Source organism: Hippocampus bargibanti, linkage group LG12 (assembly GCF_051943395.1).
Source record: "Hippocampus bargibanti isolate YZ-2025 linkage group LG12, ASM5194339v1, whole genome shotgun sequence".
Classification (NCBI taxonomy): Eukaryota; Metazoa; Chordata; class Actinopteri; order Syngnathiformes; family Syngnathidae; genus Hippocampus; species Hippocampus bargibanti.
This window is the reverse complement of record NC_142745.1, coordinates 17,515,472-17,533,780: the sequence shown is the minus strand read 5'-3', so window position 1 is coordinate 17,533,780 and position 18,309 is coordinate 17,515,472. Positions and strand designations below refer to the sequence as shown.

Below are 18,309 nucleotides of genomic sequence, written 5' to 3'. Positions count from 1 at the left end.
TCCCAGAGAAAACCTCAACATCTTCAGCTCTGCTACCTCCAGGTCTGCTTCCTGTCTTTTGTTCAGTGGCACCGTCTCCAGTCCAAACATCATGGCTGGTCTCACCACTGTTTTATACACTTTTCCTTTCATCCTAAGTGAAACCCTCCTATCACACATCACACCTGACATTTTTCTCCAGCCTGCCTGGACACGCTTATTAACCACTCTCCATTGCTCTGGACAGTTGACCCCAAGTACTTAATGGAGAATAAAGTGATGAAAACGTGAAAAACAAACTAGTTGAAAAATATGCATTCCTCTTTCAAGCTGAATTGGCTTTTCGAACTTACAAGAAAGTTACTAAATTGCAGCACGCCCGTATTGCACTACCATCACTACAATCATGACCAGTAATGCATATAAAATGTGTATATTCGTTCAAAAATGAAACAGGGAACTGACACCTGAAAAGTATATTTCACTTGTTTGTAAAATACGGTAAAATCCTTGAATTCAACTTTGTGTTGGCTCGAGGTGGCTCCTGTCACTGGTAGAAAAGTGTCATTTTTCCCATTAATGCTTATGTGACATATTTGTCTTTTACATTATATCGCACGGGAAATCTAAAGATCATGCTTTGGGGAACTGCAACTTATGTGTACCAGTGAGAAAAGAATTACACATGCACACATTTGCATTGTAAAATAATTTTCATTGATTGCAAAAGAATCCAGGCATGATTTTATAGTTGAATACTCAACTAAATCCAATCCAACTATTTCTTTCCAAATATGTTCGGCTGCAATTATAATGAAATGCAAATATATTGATTTCAAGCTTTAAAATGGCCTTCAACAAAATCTAAATGTATTTACATCTCATTGAATTCCTGCAGAAGTTTTCGATTTCAGCTATCATGTAAACATGCGGACGACTCGAAAGTTGTGTGAACATTTACAAGAAGTGTACAGTACTTTTCTCCAAAAGCAAACAACAGAACATTCTGTTGTGTTTGGGTAACAACTTGGTACAAAGGTGCAAATAGTCTCAGGACAACAGCAGAGCTCTGTTTGTAGTCCGCGATGTTAAGGAGCGCAGGAAGCGCCTTGCTTTCTCCGTCATAATGAGCTGATCTTTCGTTTGCCCACATGCAACTGCCTCCCACTCTTGGGACATCTAGCGAGAAAGAAAAGGATGGCAAACGCATTAGGCGATATTACATACTTTTCCGAGGGTAACAGAAAAAAAACCAAAATATCATTTATCTGAAGATGAAACTTGCCGGAATTGGGGGAACTGCACTGGGAAAAATAGCACTGTCACATGGGCCCAAAAGGAATCCTTGATCCAAAATATTTTCATTGGTTTTACGACAACAAGAGTTTTCGGCAACTGACAAAGGTTCCTCCTGCAAGTAAAAAAAACAAACACATTATACATGAGGCAAAATGAAATGCAGGACAAGAGCATGTTTTTTGCAGCAGCCACCTTGATGCAACGTTTGGCTTCAGTCTTTGATTTGCGTTTGGACTTGGGCATCACTTGACAGTCATCTAATGCCAAGGACTTGCGGACTTTCTTCAACGGAAGACGATGCTGGGAACAACATCCAATCAACAAGTCCAAATGATCAATTCAGTTTTGTGCCAGGGTTAAAGTTGTTTGACATAGATGGAGAAAATAAAGTGTAACCGGGCTATTGTATACAATGGTGAAAATCTGTGTTGTATGTGCAGAGAAGAAGAAAAAAAGTAAGAAAATCAGCGCATCAGGTTGAAATAAAGAAAGGGAAAAAAACATAGGTGAATTGGTGAATAGGTGAATTTGCAAATCTGAAAAATGTGAATATTCAGTATGAATAAAGGCCTTGAAATAATGTAATTGTCCCTTGACCAAGATTGTTTATCACTACAACATGGGAAATTGATGTCAACATACCACAGTTGAAACACCAAGGTTTTATGGAAAAAAAAGACAAGAGAAAAATACATTTAAAGGTTGACCCGCACAAATTCAGTTTATCTCCCAAAAAATTGTGAGCAAGTAAGAACTAATGGACTTTCGTAAACACAAGTTTAGAGTATAGTGTCTAAACTTGAGAAAAGTATTGAGAAAAGTGTATTTAGCTCTCTAACAAACTAACAAAAAGTCCAAAGAAGGTATATGGAAGAATAATACAGTTACCACTGCTTTGCGCCTTTGCTCTGGAACAGCTGGAAGTTGAAGAGCCAAACCCATACCCACGTCTCTCAGGATCACTTCATTGATGTCATCCTCAAGGTTCGGAGTCTGAGGCTGAGACGACGGAACAGAAAATTGTCTAAAGAACGTGATATATTAGCCAGCTAACATCACGAACTGGAGAAAGTGCACATTGATTGGTTTGTAAATTGCTTGCATTATTGGGAGACTGGTCTAGACTGCTGGTGCTGCAAGTACTTTAAAAAAATGTATTTATTTATGTATCTTTTTATTTATGTTTATTTTTAGTGTATTTATGTATGTGATTGATGTATGTATTTATTTGTTTATTTATGTATTCATTTATTTATGTGATTATTTATTTAGCTGCGTGCAGAAAAAGACATTGTTTAGAAATCCAGGAGCAGACTGCACCAAATCCCGTGTGCGTGTTTCGGTAATCAAGCTTGCCTTCACAAATGTGTAAATTACCCATGCTATTAGCACTAAAACTTCAAGCTAACAACCCGGACGGTCTTTTTCTTTTTGGCTATGTCTATGATTTCCCAAAACAATTTGAAACGTGGGATCGTCAGACCATGGAACACATTTCCACTTTGTGTCTGTCAATCTCAGATGAGCTTGGACCTCGTGGAGCCGGCGGTGTTTCTGTGTCCAATTTTCTTTTCCAGGTTAGAGCGTGAATTTGCATTTGTAGCGGGAGTTAGCTGACAATGGTTTCCTAAAGTGCACCCGAGCCGGCTGGCATGGCAGTAACCTATCGACACGGATGAGGCTTTTTAATGCAAAACATTTTTTTAAAAGAATGACGCGATGTTCCGACACCATTGAAACTGGGATTTGAAAATCAAAGCTCAAAACACCCCCAAATGGATTTTGTAATGGCTTTTTGTTGAAAAATGCGGTCACCCAGAGAAGATAACCTCACCAGAGGTTGCAGAGGACCGTATTTCTCCAGGGCATTTTTGAATGGCGTTGGAGTGCGCGGCATCGTGCAAAGCTCGGACTTGTGGTTGGGTGTCACAAACCTAAAAGACAAATGGTGAGTACTCGACACAAACAAAGAGCGGATAGTCAGTCGGTTGGTCGACAGAATGGAACATTTACGCAGAGTTTTCCTTTCGATTGATCGGGGTCTTGTCCCTTTGCAGAGGCGTGGTAACAATGGCTTTCTGGTTGCACACCGGGGTGGATGTGAGCGATGGGTTCTCCAGGTCGTGACTGTCCTGCTTCGTCCACATGTTAAGGAACTGAGACGGCATTTGGAAATGGACGCGTTTCACTTTCAGGGATGACACAATCAGCATATTCAGAGGAAGATGACTCACTTGAGAGGGTGAAAAGGGCAAAATCTTGACCGGTGTGCTCTTTGGCGTCATTAAGCCATTTGCATCAGGAGATAAGTGTTTCCGACTTCGATGACTCAATATGGACGGGGACGTGATCCCCCCGGGGGAGATGGGAATGAGTTCGCCTCTGTTGCCTTTGCTTAATTCCTGCAGGGCGCTGCCTTCAAGACGGAACTGGTGGCGTTCTGGGCTGTGGCTTTCTTCGGGTAAGTCGAATGCAGCAAGGTTACACCAGCCTTCGAGGTCCTATCCCAAAAAAATTGACATACAGTATCACCAGTGTGCTCTCATTTAAAAAATGCAACTGGAGAAAACCATGGTAGGCATGGGCAGAACATGTAAATTCCGCACAGGACGGCCAGAAACGGAATCGAACCTTGCACCGCTGGACTGCGTGGCAGACATGTCAACCAGTTAATCACCGTGCTGCCCGGCCGGCACCAATACGTAATCGGTGAAAATAAGTTTACGTTCCACACCTTGCTCCATAGACTGGTGTAATTCTTTGTGGAAACAGTGTTGTATTTTTTTTTTATCTATAAATTAATTAATTAACTAATGAATCAATTACTGTATTTTGCGGTGTATAAGGCGGACACAAAAAGTTTTCTTCAAAAGATGACCCTGTGCCTTATCTGCAGTTGCGCCTCACATGTGAAGTAATATTGAGCCACAACATGTCCCTCAACTGCTGTCAGCGGCCACTGACTCCATTGTCCCTGTAGAAGTCGTGGCTAACGCCAGCCTTTACTGTAGCACCTTGTAATAATAATAATAATAATAATAATAATAATAATAATACGTCTGTGTAAGCTCTCAGTCGTACAGGAGTGGTCCATCGATGAAAAGGTTTCTTCACAAAGAAGTACAGATGACGGCTGAAGAAACTTTTTCATCAATAATAATAATAGTAATAATAATAAATTTAATTTATAAGCGCCTTTCAAAACTCAAGGACACTTTACAGTCAGAGGATATTTTTTCTGCGGGTGAGCAGCGGCAGCCACACGCGCCAGCGTTCACTCGGATTTACCTTTATTAGTCTCGCAGTGGAGAAATGTACATTTCACAGCAGCAAAGTTATGAAAGGAAGTGAAATAATGCGCTAAAAAAGCTACTACATTTTGAAAATAACCATTCTAAAATGTGGTGTGCCTTATATTTGGAAAACGTTTTTATATTTTATAGATTATATTTAGAAAGCTCATTTCATTCATTGAAGGTGCGCCTTATACAATGCAAAATGTTTTTTTTCTACTTTTTTCTTTCCTTTCCTCTTCCTTTCATCACTTTGCTGCTGTGTTAATTCCGGGTAGAGCAGGGGTGTCCAAAGTCGGTCCTCGAGGGCCGCCGTCCTTCCTGTTTTCCAGCTCTCCCAGGAGCAACGCACCTGATTCAAATCATCAGGACCATTTTAATGCTGCTTCAGAGCTGGCCGATGAGCTGATCATTTGAATCAAGTGTGTTGCTCCTGGTAGAGCTGGAAAACAGGCAGGACAGTGGGGTAGAGTGAACGCTGGCGCGAATAGCTGCCGCTGCACAACCGCACAAAAAAAAAACGTCTTATCCCGTGACTGTAAAGTGTCTTTGAGTTTTGAAAGGCGCTTAGAAATTAAATGTATTATTATTATTATTATTATTAACTATTGGACTAATTAATTTATTTCTTTGCCTATTTGTATATTTATGTATTTGTTTCAGTAGTTGTTTATTAATTAATTTATGAATGTAGCTATTTACATTACTCTGCCCCACAATTTATTGTTTCAGATTTCAAAATGACTCACCAAAATTCAAAGGCTGAAATAAATATGAAACAGCAACAAATGCGATGTCAAAGGATGAGTTGCATATATCCTCAATTGGATTTTATGAAACGCGACGCGAATCACAAAAGGTTTTTTGTTCCCCAGCTCTGAACTTGCAACACGGTACTCGAATGTGGTGTTCAGTTTTCCTACCCCATCCACCATGTCCAGGACCTCCCTCAGGACAGGCCCCGCGGGGGAAAGGAATCCAGATTCGTCCACAACCCAATTTGTGTAGTTCATCTCTCCTGCGTTGTCCACTTCAGGCAGAAGACTTGCCACGTCCTTCGGTGGGGACAAAACCCGAGAAGGACCCGCCTCGTCGTCACCTTTGACAGTGGTTTCCTGCGAGATGCAAAGGAAACGACATTGAGCGCACCGCAATCTGATTTTATGGAATGACAGACGTAACAACAGACTCATGCGACATCATTAACTCATTCACTGCCAGACGATGTGCAGAAATGTGTCCACTCCATTGCCAGGGTCAAACTCAAATTGCAGGACCCCCAGAATATTGAGTTTTCAGACTACATAACCATTTAACACAACGTTAGAAAACTTAGGCTCTCTTCTTTCTTTAGAAAAAAATTGTTAATTCCCAAGTTATATGGGTCTGGAGTTATCTGATCTTGAAATGGGGGCGGCTGTACAAAATACAATACATATCTATTTACATAGCACTTTAACAACAGCTGAAGCTCTAAAAAGTGCTAACATGGACAAAAGCCAAATGATGCCCCCTCGTGGAAGCGAAAAAACATTGCCAGATGTCTGACCAGCGCTTTATCAGTAACGCCCCGCAAGAAAAACCAAAACCCGAATAAACTCGGTAATGGCAGTGAATGAGTTAAATGTTCAACAAAATGCGCCAGTGCTTACGGGGGTGTGCGTTTCCCGCTCTGAATCCGGGTCGGTAAAATCTTGGGAGCAAGTGGGCATCTGCGTCATCAAAAACTTAACATAAGGAGCGTACAGGAATGTATATCCCGCATATAAACATGTCACAACATAGACATTATAGCAGGAGTGTCAAGCCGTTATGAATTTGGGGAAACCGCAAGAATGTTTCATGTCCTCCACATATGACATATAGAGCACACATAAAATTAACGAATAACAAGTTTAAAAATTCAAAGTCAACAATAATGACTGTTATTGTGGTTTACGTGGGACAATTTGAAATTTTGGTTCGGGCATCGTGGAATTTCACAAGTTTGATTTGCTTTCGCTGGACGAATAAAACGATGTGGCGGGCCAGATTTGGCCCCCGGGCCTTGAGTTTGACAGCAAGCATGTGACGATGCAACACCTTACCTGCACGTCTTTCATATGCGCAAGCAGCTCTTCAAGCTCATTCGGTTTAAAATCCTGCCTCGAGTGGAAGCCCATTTCCACTTTGCGCTTAATTGTTGCATTCCAGTGATTCTTGACAGCATTATCGGTCCTGTTTGAAAATATTCCCCGCAAAGGACGTCAATGTGCCTCTGGAAAACAGCAGCAATTTAGAACTGCCCCGCACGGCAAAGTTACCTCCCCGGCAAGAGTTTTGCGATCTCAGCCCAGCGATTTCCAAGGACACAGTGAGCCTTATAGATAATGAGGTCCTCCTCAGCTGTCCATGAAGACTTTTTCACGTTCGGGTTGAGATGGTTGTGCCAACGCTCTCGACACTGCTTGCCAACCCTGCCTTTCAGATGTTTGGCGACGACACTCCATTGTTTTTGACCGTAGAGATTTACAAGCTCGATGACCTGAGGAACGCAAAGCTTGGAATGTGACCCGCAAGTATCATGATGTCCAAACGGGTACCAAATAACAAACTACCTTGTCATCTTCTTCTTTTGTCCAAGGGCCTTTAATTAGGTCAGGATCCAAAACCTTAAGCCAGCGGTGTTGACATTGTTGTTCGGTGCGATTCTAAAAGTCATTCGGGTATCAATAGAAACTCGCCCACATATATTAAATATTCACTCTGCTTTAAAAAATGCTTAAAAACAACTCACTGGTAGATGGATGGCGACATTCTTCCAGTCATTCTGCCCCAGTTTTTGAACCAGAGCCTTGAGCTTGTCATCCTGTGGGACAAGGGTGTCAAAGTCATTTTTTGCCGCGAGCCACATTGTAGTTACGGTTTCTTCTTGGGGGGCCGTTATGAATTTGGGGAAGCCATGAGAATATTTCATCCCGTCCACATATTGCATACAGAAAACACAACAAATGAATAAATAACTAGTTTTCAAATTTGAAGTAAAAAATAATAACTGTTAATGTGGTTTACGTGGGACAATTTGAAATTTTGGTCCAGACTTTAGCAAGCATCATGGAATTTCACAAGTTTGATTTGCTTTCGCGGGCCAAATAAAATGATGTGGTGGGCCAAATTTGGCCCCGGGCCTTGACTTTGACACCCATGCTCTAGGCGATCAAGAATATTTTATTGCAATTCAACTGTATTTATTGAGCACTTTTAAACAGACAAGCTGCCATCAAAGTGCTACATACAGTGTCTCACGAAAGACTCCTTAATTCAATGTGATGTGAATGTCTTCAAAAAATCTCAACGTTGTGTTTGATCACCTCCTCTTGTGTCCACTTCACTTTCACTTTGCCACCATCTCTCTGCTCGGCAACATCCCAATCGGTGTCAGGATTCTGGTTCTCCTCCCCCTCCTCACTAAAATAACCATAAGTAATTACACAGCCCTTTAAGAACAGAGTGCTGCATATAAATACAAATGGAACACAAGACAATTTAGCAGATCATAATTTAGAAACGCAAAAACATGTATCTTATTATTTTGTTTTTTGCTATTGTTTTGACTTCAAGATGGTGCCGTGAGAGTGGCTGCCTTTACAGCAGCTTTTGTATTTCTACTTATTTTCCTTTTTTCTTTCTTTCATAACTTTGCTGCCATAAATAAACATTTCTCCACTGTGACACTAATTAAGGCTAATCTAATATAATCTATAAAAACAAACCTCGTATGACACCAAAAATCAGCAGAATGTCTAATGTAACGATTACTCGCATAATACAAATAACGTCTGGTTTCTTCAGCAAATGTTGTACTGCCTCATGTTTAATAGTTGGGAAATAACACCAGGTTGCTCTATTACGTCGGGGGGAAAAGTGAGAAAGGACAGAGTCCTCGGGAGAATCTGGTGGCTTTGATATGGCCAACATCTTTTGAGAACACTCAAACAAGAATCAAAAGAACACAAGCAGACTGAGAACGCCTAAGAAGAATCAAAGCAACACAATCGGTGTAAATGGCAATAAAGGGTGGGAAAAGTCGGGAGGGTGGAAACAAACAGAACCTGTTTGGTTTCGCTTGCTCGGAAACAAACAGACCTTAATCGATTTCGCTAACTCGGTTAAATTTAATGACAGTGCGGGAACATGTATTGCCACCGGTTAAATTTGGACTCTTCGTAAATAATTGGCGTTGAGGCTAAAATTCGGATTGTTTGATTTTGTGAAACCAAAAAAAGATAAAGCAGGAAATGTGCAACGCTTGAGCCCGTTGGTCCGGCCGGGAAAGGCGGCATAGATACGATGCAGTCAATGGGGTCAAATATGCGTGTACGGAAACGAACGTATAGCACATGAGTCAATCGGGTTATAGTTATAACGTCGGCGCGTGACAATTCATCAGTCAAAGAACTAATGTCAACATTGTACAGATCATATCAATAAGAGCGATCAGCGTCTTACCAGCGCGGCCACCAGGACATTTTCCCCCGTTTTTTTCTCTTCACTTGTAGCCGATCCGACTGCTTGTCTCTCTGCCCATGCACGTCATGTGCAAAAAAAATAAAATGTTCCGATTGTCTTTTATGAAGTAACCAGACGTTGATTTTATTTACAGACTCTGTGCTGGTTGGCGCATTTTTGTAGCACCAGGACAGCTAACAGATACCCGCGCGCGCGCACCGGCCCGCCTGTCTCGGTTCTCCCCGCTCTTGGATTTCTATCTCGCGCGCTTCCGGAGAAGTTGAACAGAGTGTGACGACATGCGCAGGAAATATGCGCACCGGACGCAATGTCGTCTTCGAATTTTTGTTATTTTGTACAGAGTTGACATACTAGGGCAAGTGGAACTATCAAGTGTACCAGTTAACAATTGCGCACTACTTTCGGTCGTACGACGAACGGAAGTTAAGTGTTAAACGCTTACTATTCCCTTTCAAAATAACACTAGAAGCATGCAGTCGTGAACCAGTGTTACAATTTATCAGTCATCACTTTATTTATACCGGAGCTATTTTCACCCAAACCGCTGCAACAGTGCTCATCTCTTGATTTTTTTAAACCCCAATAACTTTTGAATTGGATATAAACAACTTACAGAGTGGCTGCTGTCGCATCAGGTCCTGTAGTGTAAAAGCACTTGTGGAAATTACCAATAACTTTGACGTTTACAGTCGTTTGAATTTGAATGAACAGAAAATATGACTGTTTTAAAAAGTGCTTCTTGTAGAGTGGCGTGTTGGATGACTGGTTAGCAGAACGGCCTTGCTGTGCATTGGTGCAAGGTTGGCTCTGTGTATAGAGGTCAAGATCAACAACAAATATGCCAACAAAAGCAGATTGATTGATTGATTGTGTTTATTAAAAAAAATCTGGAACATTCAAAGTAAATTTGATGCAGTCAGGAAGGGGTGAACCGTGGTGCCTCTGTGTTGACATCATGGTCCTGAAAGACAACAAGTTATAATTTGTTAAGTACTCCAATGTACAGTAAGCGTAGTTTTCTAAGTGCTCGCACTTGATTGAGTTTCTTGAACTCTGCAACTTGGAAGAAAATGTGTTCCAAGATGTGCTTTGCATCCCTCTGATCTTTGTCCAACTTGGGAGTCACACCCAGAATTTCACCACATTTCCTAATGTAAAACTCAAGGTCGTCATCTGTGCCTGCAAGCAGAGAATGTTAGTATTATCCTATTTAAATGTCATCCCTTTTAATACAAATATCAAACTTGCATTTATTGGTGAGCTGTGCTAGGCGCACTTTCTCAGAAGAGAACGCTTCATCTAAATCAAAAAGGTCCAGCGTCGGTGGGGATAAATCACTCAAGATTGGAGGAAAGACCTGGAGGATAGATGAAATACATATTATTTTTATTAATAATAATAATAATAATAATAATAATAATAATATTATAAAACATCAAAATAAATGTTATAAATCAATATGTTATACTGCAAAACTCACTTCAGATAACATTAACTTGCTCATAAAAAGCTTTTCAGTCTAATTCTGTCAACGAATGAAGATCGACATAATCAAGGGGCACAATCAAACTATGTAAAAAAAAAAAAACACATTTGCAGCTAGTTCCATAAAAATAATTTTAAAGAATGAAAAGTGGCTTGGTGTTGAACTGGAGCAGGATCATTGCCATTGTATCCTCGACATTTCTTTTGGTGTGAAAGTAAAAGATAAATAAAGAAGACATTGTCCTTTTTAAACCATCTCGGGATGGTGATGTTTAACCAGCAAACGTCCTCATTTCACATCCACATGTTTGACACGCGGGCACAAACGCTTTGTTGTTCTACAACTGTTGATGTTACCAACGTTCTAACTAGTTACGGTGCCTTGTCTCTTGAGATTTTGCAAAGTACCAGCTTGTGCGCATTCATCTGTAAACATATCCGACTGCATTAAAATAATTTTACCACAAACACACTAAACAGAAACCTAAAATGACACAGCTGTGGCGGAGTGGGTCCTGTGAATGAGCATGATAGTGGAAAAAGTGAGGCTTGCATCGCTGTGGATCAAAGAATGAATCCACAGCTTGCACACATGAACTCACAGGTGTCCAAGTCAAGTCCCAGGGGCCAAATGTGTCCCAAAACATTTATCCGACCCGCAAAAGCAAATCAAACTTGTAATATTCCATGACGCTTGCTAAAGTGCAAACCCAAATTTCAAATTGTTCCATGTAAACTGAATGAATGACTCTCTGTGTCTTTGTTTTGTCATGTTGTCTTTGGGTTGTCATATTATTTGTTATTATTTAGTTTTTGTTGTTCTTTTGACTTCAAGACGGCGCTGCGAGAGTGGCTGCCTTTCCAGCAGCTCATGTATTTCTTTTTTCTACTTTCATTCCTTTCATCACTTTGCTGCTGTGAAATGTAAATTACTCCACTGTGAGACTAATAAAGGCAAATCCAATCCAATCCAAAACCACAATAACAGCCTTTATTCTTGACTTCAGATTTGAAAACTAGTTATTCATTAATTTATTGTGCGCTCTAGATGTAATATTTGGAGTGGATGAAACATTCTCCTGGTTCTCCCAAATTTATAACGGCCCCCCGATAAGAAACCCTAACTACAATGTTGCCCGCGGCAAAAAATGACTTTGATAGTCCTGCCTGAAGTAAAAGAGTCTGAAAAATAAAAAAGAATACAGTGCAGGCACTCACAGCGGGTTGCAACTGAGGCAGAGGGGTCTCAAACTGAGGTGCGATCAGCTGAAGTGGCTCCTCTTTGACGTTCAGATGCTTATAAACACTGTAGAAAACGGAACAGCCATCTAATAAACAAAGACAGAAGAAAAATCTGCAGCACCATAATGCTACCAAACACCTTTCCTATTTTTACCTGAGCACTTGCGGTAAAGTATCCGTTGACAGACTGAAAAATGAAACATCCAGAAGAGAGGTGAAGTCCCTGGGGTTTTCATCGCCTTCTTGGAAGTATTGCGTGAGCTGTTCTGACAAGCAGCCAATGTGTGGCAACATGGTGTAATCTGTGATCTGGATCGGAGAAGAAGCAGTTGTTTTTGGCGCACTCTTTGTTATGCCCTCTCCCCACTGAATCGTACAGACTCACCTCTGGGTCTTCCGCATCAATCTGATTCAGTTGGATATTACCCGTCATGAGCCACTGGAGCAAGACACCCTGGGGTGACGCAGTAATGCGGCGTAAAACGGTTTATTATCTTTCTCTCGGGAATGTAGGTGATGAGTGTGAAAAGGAGAACCGGCTCTTTGAGGATACACGGGACGCACACAGTCACACTCACCAGGATTTTACTGTTCTCCTCCTTGTCGATGAACTGATCGCTGAACATGTGGCAGGAACCAACGACAGCCAATCTGCCCGTCCCCTACAGACAAGAAACATCACATGAAGAGCACGCTTTTAAGTATTTTCAGTAAGATTTAAAGTGCTGACCTTTCCTTGATAGAAGGCCACGACAGGACGGTGGAGAGGGAAGCAGATGGAGCCAGTTGAAAGAACAGCCACAGCCGGTTTCATCACATTCAGTGTGGCACCGTACGGGTATACAAAAGATAGAGCCCTTGCGTGAATGAAAAAAGGCCCATTTTCATTTAATGTCTTTTTTTTCAAAGGTAAAATGAAGCATTGAAATGAAAATAATTATTTTGGAAAATAAATCATTTACTGTGGGTTATTTCCAACATTGTCATCTTCAGTCATTCCCGACGTTGCTTTTCCAGCCGCTCGGCTGATCTCCCTAAACAAAAATGATGGAGATTTTATGAGTTGAAATAAATAAAGCTGACATATGTTTTGCATATTCAAACAGAGCAACACACCTGTTCAACACACCATCAGACACAAGTGCTTCCTTCGGATGATAGTACTTATAGTACCTGGTCCGGAAAACGGCATCTGTCATATTGCCAATCGACAAAACAATACCTCAGTAGAAATCGCAACAACTGAGAAGTGACAATTGCAACGGTGACAAATGAGATTATATTTATACGCACCATTATTAACCATAATTCCAAACTCTTCCAGGAGAAAGTTGATGTTTGTGTCAGATTTCTTTTCTCCTCCTTCCCCAAGCATGACCAGGATATTGCCTCCATCATTCAGGTAGTGTTTCAGTACTTCCAGCTTCAAGACAACAAGATAACAACTGTGTGACATCTGTCTATGCATGTCACGCAATAAGTATATCACAATTTTTAATATCCTTCAACACAGCATAACATTGTTTACTCTGTAATCAATTACAAACATTGTTTTAGCTAACCTCTGATGCTGTAAACTTCTCTCTGGGGCCTGTAGTTATCCATAACTTCACACCGTTCATTTTGTCGGATGACAAATCTTCCTTCATACTACAAGAGTCAAATGGTTTATGTTTAGCCAGTAGTTTTACACAGAAGACACACAGCCTGCCACACCGACCTTTGGATTTTCCACTGAGTCCTAATGTGCTTCTGTATGGATTTGTATCCATTGCTGGTGGTAAACAACTCTCTTTTTGAAGCGTTGAATACAACGGTGTTTTGTTGTTCTTTCTCCATGATAAATATAAGATTTAACCACTGTGCATTCGATTTGGGATAATAAATTTATAATAAATAAACATCGATCAGCAAAACCTGTATTGCTATCAAGGATGTTAGCATACGTTAGCTCTCGATGCTCATCGCCGACGTTTGTGCGCAATTATACCGACATTATTATAAACACGGCGACGATACGGGTTGATACACGCCAATTTAAATCGTAAATTTAGATATCCAAAAGAGTTGATCGCTGCGAATCAACTCTTGGGGAAAGCGGTTACCATGTACGCTATTAGCTTAGCAACCGCTTCTTCTTCGTCGGCGTCTCATGTCGGTTGTTGACAGATGCCATCGAAACACATAAAACACACATAAAACGCACATACGCAAAATAAACGAAACGAAAATAAAAGAAAAAATAAACAATCTGTCTAAGAGTGTATAACAGGGCGTATATTAAGAAAACGAAATTATCAAAAACAATCTCTACATACACCGTAGTGTGTAATGTTTACACCCATATTGTTTACGCCCTAGTCACAGTAGTCAGTAGTCACCTCTCTGCTTCCGTACAACAGTGGTACGTTATTATGTAGTGATGGGAAATATATCGTTTTTTATTTATATACGAGTCAATTGGTCTCTTCCTCCGACCAAGACGGCAGTCCTAATAAAGAACCTCAAATATTTCCCAAGTTGGATCATTTACCGACCCTGTTTGCACAAAGCAACACAAAGACTAGCAAAAACTTTTACAACGATGATATGGTTTCATGATGTTAGAACTGACGCGCCAAGTTCATTTTTTTTCATTGATGGTTTATTTGTTTATTTCATTATTTATTTATTTGTATATACCCCTCGCGACATAAAATCATTGCCCCCCCCCCTTCACACATTATCAATGTCCCCTCCTCCCTACATAAGATCAATTGTCCCCCTCCCTCTCACACACCTTCTACATACATTTTTAAGCCATCCATAACCATGCCCCGTTCCTACTTTAAAATCCCATCTCAAAACCCACAAAGACTCCTTTGACAGGGTAAGGTTAGGCACGGTAAGTGAAGCTTTTTGGTGACCTCTGATATTTACCAAACGAGCAAGTACCCATGAGCAAAAAAAAAAATATTACTATGGATTTGCAACCTTATCACTTGTAAACATGATTGATTGGAACATAAAAATCTAATTAGTATTAAAACATGATGTTTTTTTTTATGCATGTGCCAGCAAAAACATGCCACATTAAATACGAATAAAATTTTAAGTATTTGCTTTCATAACACTATAGAGAAACACATAGCTTAAAAATGAATGTCTTTTTTTTACAAATGTTGGCATTTGTACTGAAATGTGGACTGGGCCATGTTCCCCGCCCACGCGTGATGAATTGCTCTGCGTTCAGCTGGGTCAATTAGCAAGTTTCCTCACCAGTTTAAAAACCACCCTGGGCTCACGCTCACTCACTTACCACAAAGAAGAACAAATGGAAACATCACTTCTCCCAAATGGTAAGTCTGACAAGCTTTGTCCGATGTAAGATGAATCGTTCGATTCAGCGATGTCACTCCCCCCCCCCCCCCCTTTTTTTTTCCCCTTCGCTTCATTTTAGATTTGAGCAGTTTTGACTGCTTTTCACCATCGGAGCTTGATCGAAAGTTCTATGGAGAACAGAGTTTGCCTTCTGCTTTGTCACTGGGCCATATGTCAAAATCAAGTGTTTCCTCCGATGGTTTAGTTGATGGCTGTGAAGTCAAACCTTTCATCCAAGCTTCTCTCAGCACATCGACTGATCCAGCATTTCTGTCTCGGCAATGTTTCCCCAATGACTTGAACAGCCACGAAGTGGAAAATTGTCGGCTGCTGTTGCCATTACAAGGCAATTCATCCACTCCATACATCCTCCCGCAAAAGCGAAAAGAGGCTCATTTTGACCAGTCATACAGTGACCTGACTGCCACTCGAATGTCTTTGGATGTGTCAGTGATTAAGCCGGACGGCAACAGCCCGCATCTACGCACGGAGTTGAGCAATTTGGAACTGTGGAGTCCAAAATTACAATCTGGATCACATTCAAGACCCGAAGTTTCTCCTTGATCTGATGCATTCGTTTATATGTACAAATTATGATTGTGAACTGAAGATTTTTAAAAAGGTGGTAATTAATAAAAGTTGCTATTTTCTTTCGTTCATGGTGAAGCTTCTTGGGGGGAGGGGGGGGGATACTGATGCTTGTAATTAGGATTTGATTTCTGCCATTCAGTGTTAAACTCATTGACAATTAACTTCATGAAAATCAAGTTGCCTGAAGTCCACCAAATGTGGTACAAAAAAGAAATGCATTGTCCCATCTCAAATCTTGACTTGAATAGTTTGATTTTACAATGTTTCCACAATAGAAAACTTTGTAATTCTATTAGTCCTACTAAAGTTTATGGAATCAAAATTGACTGAGTGGAAATAAAGTACAACTGCATTAAAAAAAACATTTTTTAAATAAATTATACAATTTAGGATACCATGCGGTAGAAGTGCTTATAGTTTGCTCAGCTCAGTAACTTCTTTGACTCTGAGGACGCCTTCCTGTGAACAAGAGGCAGCCAGCGCGCCGTCTCTTCTCCACAGTCTGCCCTGAACCAGTCCTCGACTGCCCCCTGTATGACCACAAGTTTAAAACCTACGTAAATAGTGTTGACACAATTCCATGACCTAGATAAAACACTATGACAAAAATGGATTGCAATTGTGTCTTCTTAAAACACATCTGAGGAGCAATATGATGGATGCTGACCTGCCCATGGACTCTCGCACTCGTATAACATCCAATCATCGCTGCGGAAAGTGGTATGGAACCACATAGCATGGTCCAGGGAGGCGGAGAACTTGACCCTGAGGTTGGGGTATGGCAAGATTGCGGTGGTCAGAAAGGCAAAATCAGATACATAGGCGGCCACGCAGCAATGCAACTTGACGTTGCCTTCACCTGTGCAAAAAAAATTAACCCACAAATGAAGTTTAAATTCACTGAACATCGCAACTGCATTGGTCGTCGTCAAACGTGAAGACAACTTTACCAACGTATCCTTTAACTCGCACCCAGTAGAGTTTCTTTGGTTCTTCCACAGCGTGGTTGGAATACCGTGGAGGGTTGACGGGCTTAATCTCAATGGGTGCTTTAATCGCCAGCAGTTTGGTAAGGCCCTCTTTTAAATTTTCACCCAGGCCTGGTCTACTGCAATTGGACAAATCATGATAAATCAAACCGATATCCTGCGAATTATATGTACAACAGTGAGGCTAAATACAAATTTTGCAACACTGTAAACTCAACAGTTAGGTCATATAACAAAACAATGATGTTAATCTTTTGCATTGTAGCTAAATTTTATCCTTGTGCGAAACGATTTGTAGCCTTTTTTAAAAATGTGGATTTCATTCATGAAGTTTTCTACCTGAGATAAAACTGGATGAGTTCCTCCATGGAAGGGAGCTCTTCAGGTTTAGGGACCACGGGCATTGTAAACTGATGTTGCAATGGGCTTGGCTGTAACGTCTGGAAGGATGATTGGCAGATCAGTATAACCTGCCCGTGCTGGATGGCCTTCACAGACCGCACTGTAAAACTGTGACCATCCCTTGTGCGGTCTACTTGGTACAGTACTGGAACCTCAGGGTCTCCTAACATAAAACACAAACTGTCAGCTGAGAGCGAATTGCATGCGACATGATGGCACACAGAATATAAACATTGAGGGAAAAAATTAAAATACAACCTACTCTCGTTTTCTTTTATTTTTTTCATTCATACACTGGTTTTAATAATTGTATTCATTCATGCCAATTCTTGGTGGATCTTATCTCAGATAAACACAACAGAGCATGGTTAGATTGAATGCAATCTGTATTTTGATCACATACTGAGTCACGTTTTTGAAATGTGAACAAGTACATAAAACAACAAAACATTTGACCAAAAAATATCCAAATTGCAACATGCTTTGGCGTATGAAGGTAGCTAGGCTGCATTTTACCTGCTCGTACAAAGTAGCAATGGAGGGAGTGGACGTTGAGATCATCACTGACAGATTTGGCAGCAGCAACGAGTGCTTGACCTATGATTTGTCCCCCAAATAAACGCTGAGTCTGGGGCACCCAGTGATGTGTCCCCCTGAGGAGGGGGAAAAAAATCAAGCGAAATATTGTAAAGTGATGCGACATGTTTCAAGGCAACCCGTTTTGAGTATGTATTCAACAATACTACACGATTGTGAATGATTTTGATTCATGCAGTGCTGTACTTTTTGAGGCAGCATGTTTACTTCCGGTTAAAAGAGTTGTCAATGTACGACGCCCTGGCCCGCAGCTAAACTACCTGTACAGGTCTACGTCGAGCTTCTCCACGTTTAAAACACCGGTAACCAGCACGCTTGGAACATCCTGGTCGTGTTGAGACGCAGGTCTCCCACAATTTGTGTTTTCATCTTCAGAAAATTGCATTGAAATGGCTCTTGTAGAGTCAGTAGAGAACGAACGATAGACTTTTTTTCTTTCGCCATGTTAAAGACGTCACGTCCGCAACGCATGTTCCGGTTAATTTTGGCTGCATTCGAATTCGCTTGACGCGAATCCCTACCGTGCCATTTGCATCGCACACTGTAATTTGTTTTTTTTTTTG

General features: G+C 40.9%; 3 protein-coding genes across 4 annotated transcripts; all 3 read right to left on the bottom strand.

Moving 5' to 3' along the window:
• Positions 1–682: 682 nt before the first annotated feature.
• mybl2b (MYB proto-oncogene like 2b) lies at positions 683–9,506 on the bottom strand. The gene is made up of 15 exons (XM_089010056.1): positions 9,060–9,506; positions 7,922–8,018; positions 7,348–7,419; positions 7,169–7,261; positions 6,875–7,095; positions 6,659–6,788; positions 6,224–6,283; positions 5,495–5,686; positions 3,513–3,779; positions 3,292–3,434; positions 3,113–3,212; positions 2,167–2,277; positions 1,471–1,578; positions 1,265–1,390; positions 683–1,158 (listed from the first exon to the last, which is right to left on the bottom strand). Exons 1-15 carry the CDS (start codon positions 9,077–9,079, stop codon positions 1,030–1,032), a joined length of 1,869 nt encoding a protein of 622 aa, XP_088866182.1. The 5' UTR covers positions 9,080–9,506; the 3' UTR covers positions 683–1,029.
• Positions 9,507–9,939: 433 nt separating this feature from the next.
• ift52 (intraflagellar transport 52 homolog (Chlamydomonas)) lies at positions 9,940–14,430 on the bottom strand. Its single transcript, XM_089010805.1, has 13 exons — positions 13,528–14,430; positions 13,370–13,457; positions 13,101–13,230; positions 12,924–12,999; positions 12,770–12,841; positions 12,538–12,664; positions 12,386–12,469; positions 12,193–12,261; positions 11,962–12,116; positions 11,784–11,871; positions 10,329–10,437; positions 10,114–10,259; positions 9,940–10,041 (listed from the first exon to the last, which is right to left on the bottom strand). Exons 1-13 carry the CDS (start codon positions 13,644–13,646, stop codon positions 9,997–9,999), a joined length of 1,308 nt encoding a protein of 435 aa, XP_088866931.1. The 5' UTR covers positions 13,647–14,430; the 3' UTR covers positions 9,940–9,996.
• Positions 13,389–18,204, bottom strand: acot8 (acyl-CoA thioesterase 8). Of its 2 annotated transcripts, XM_089010807.1 has the most exons (7): positions 18,007–18,204; positions 17,666–17,802; positions 17,087–17,312; positions 16,709–16,866; positions 16,426–16,617; positions 16,154–16,288; positions 13,389–13,457 (listed from the first exon to the last, which is right to left on the bottom strand). In XM_089010807.1, the coding sequence occupies exons 1-6, from the start codon at positions 18,129–18,131 to the stop codon at positions 16,170–16,172; spliced, it is 957 nt and encodes a 318-aa protein (XP_088866933.1). In that variant the 5' UTR covers positions 18,132–18,204; the 3' UTR covers positions 13,389–13,457; positions 16,154–16,169. The 2 variants fall into 2 exon arrangements, with proteins under 2 accessions (XP_088866933.1, XP_088866932.1); XM_089010806.1 differs by lacking the exon at positions 13,389–13,457 and having other exon boundaries at positions 16,111–16,288.
• Between the last annotated feature and the right edge of the window lie 105 nt (positions 18,205–18,309).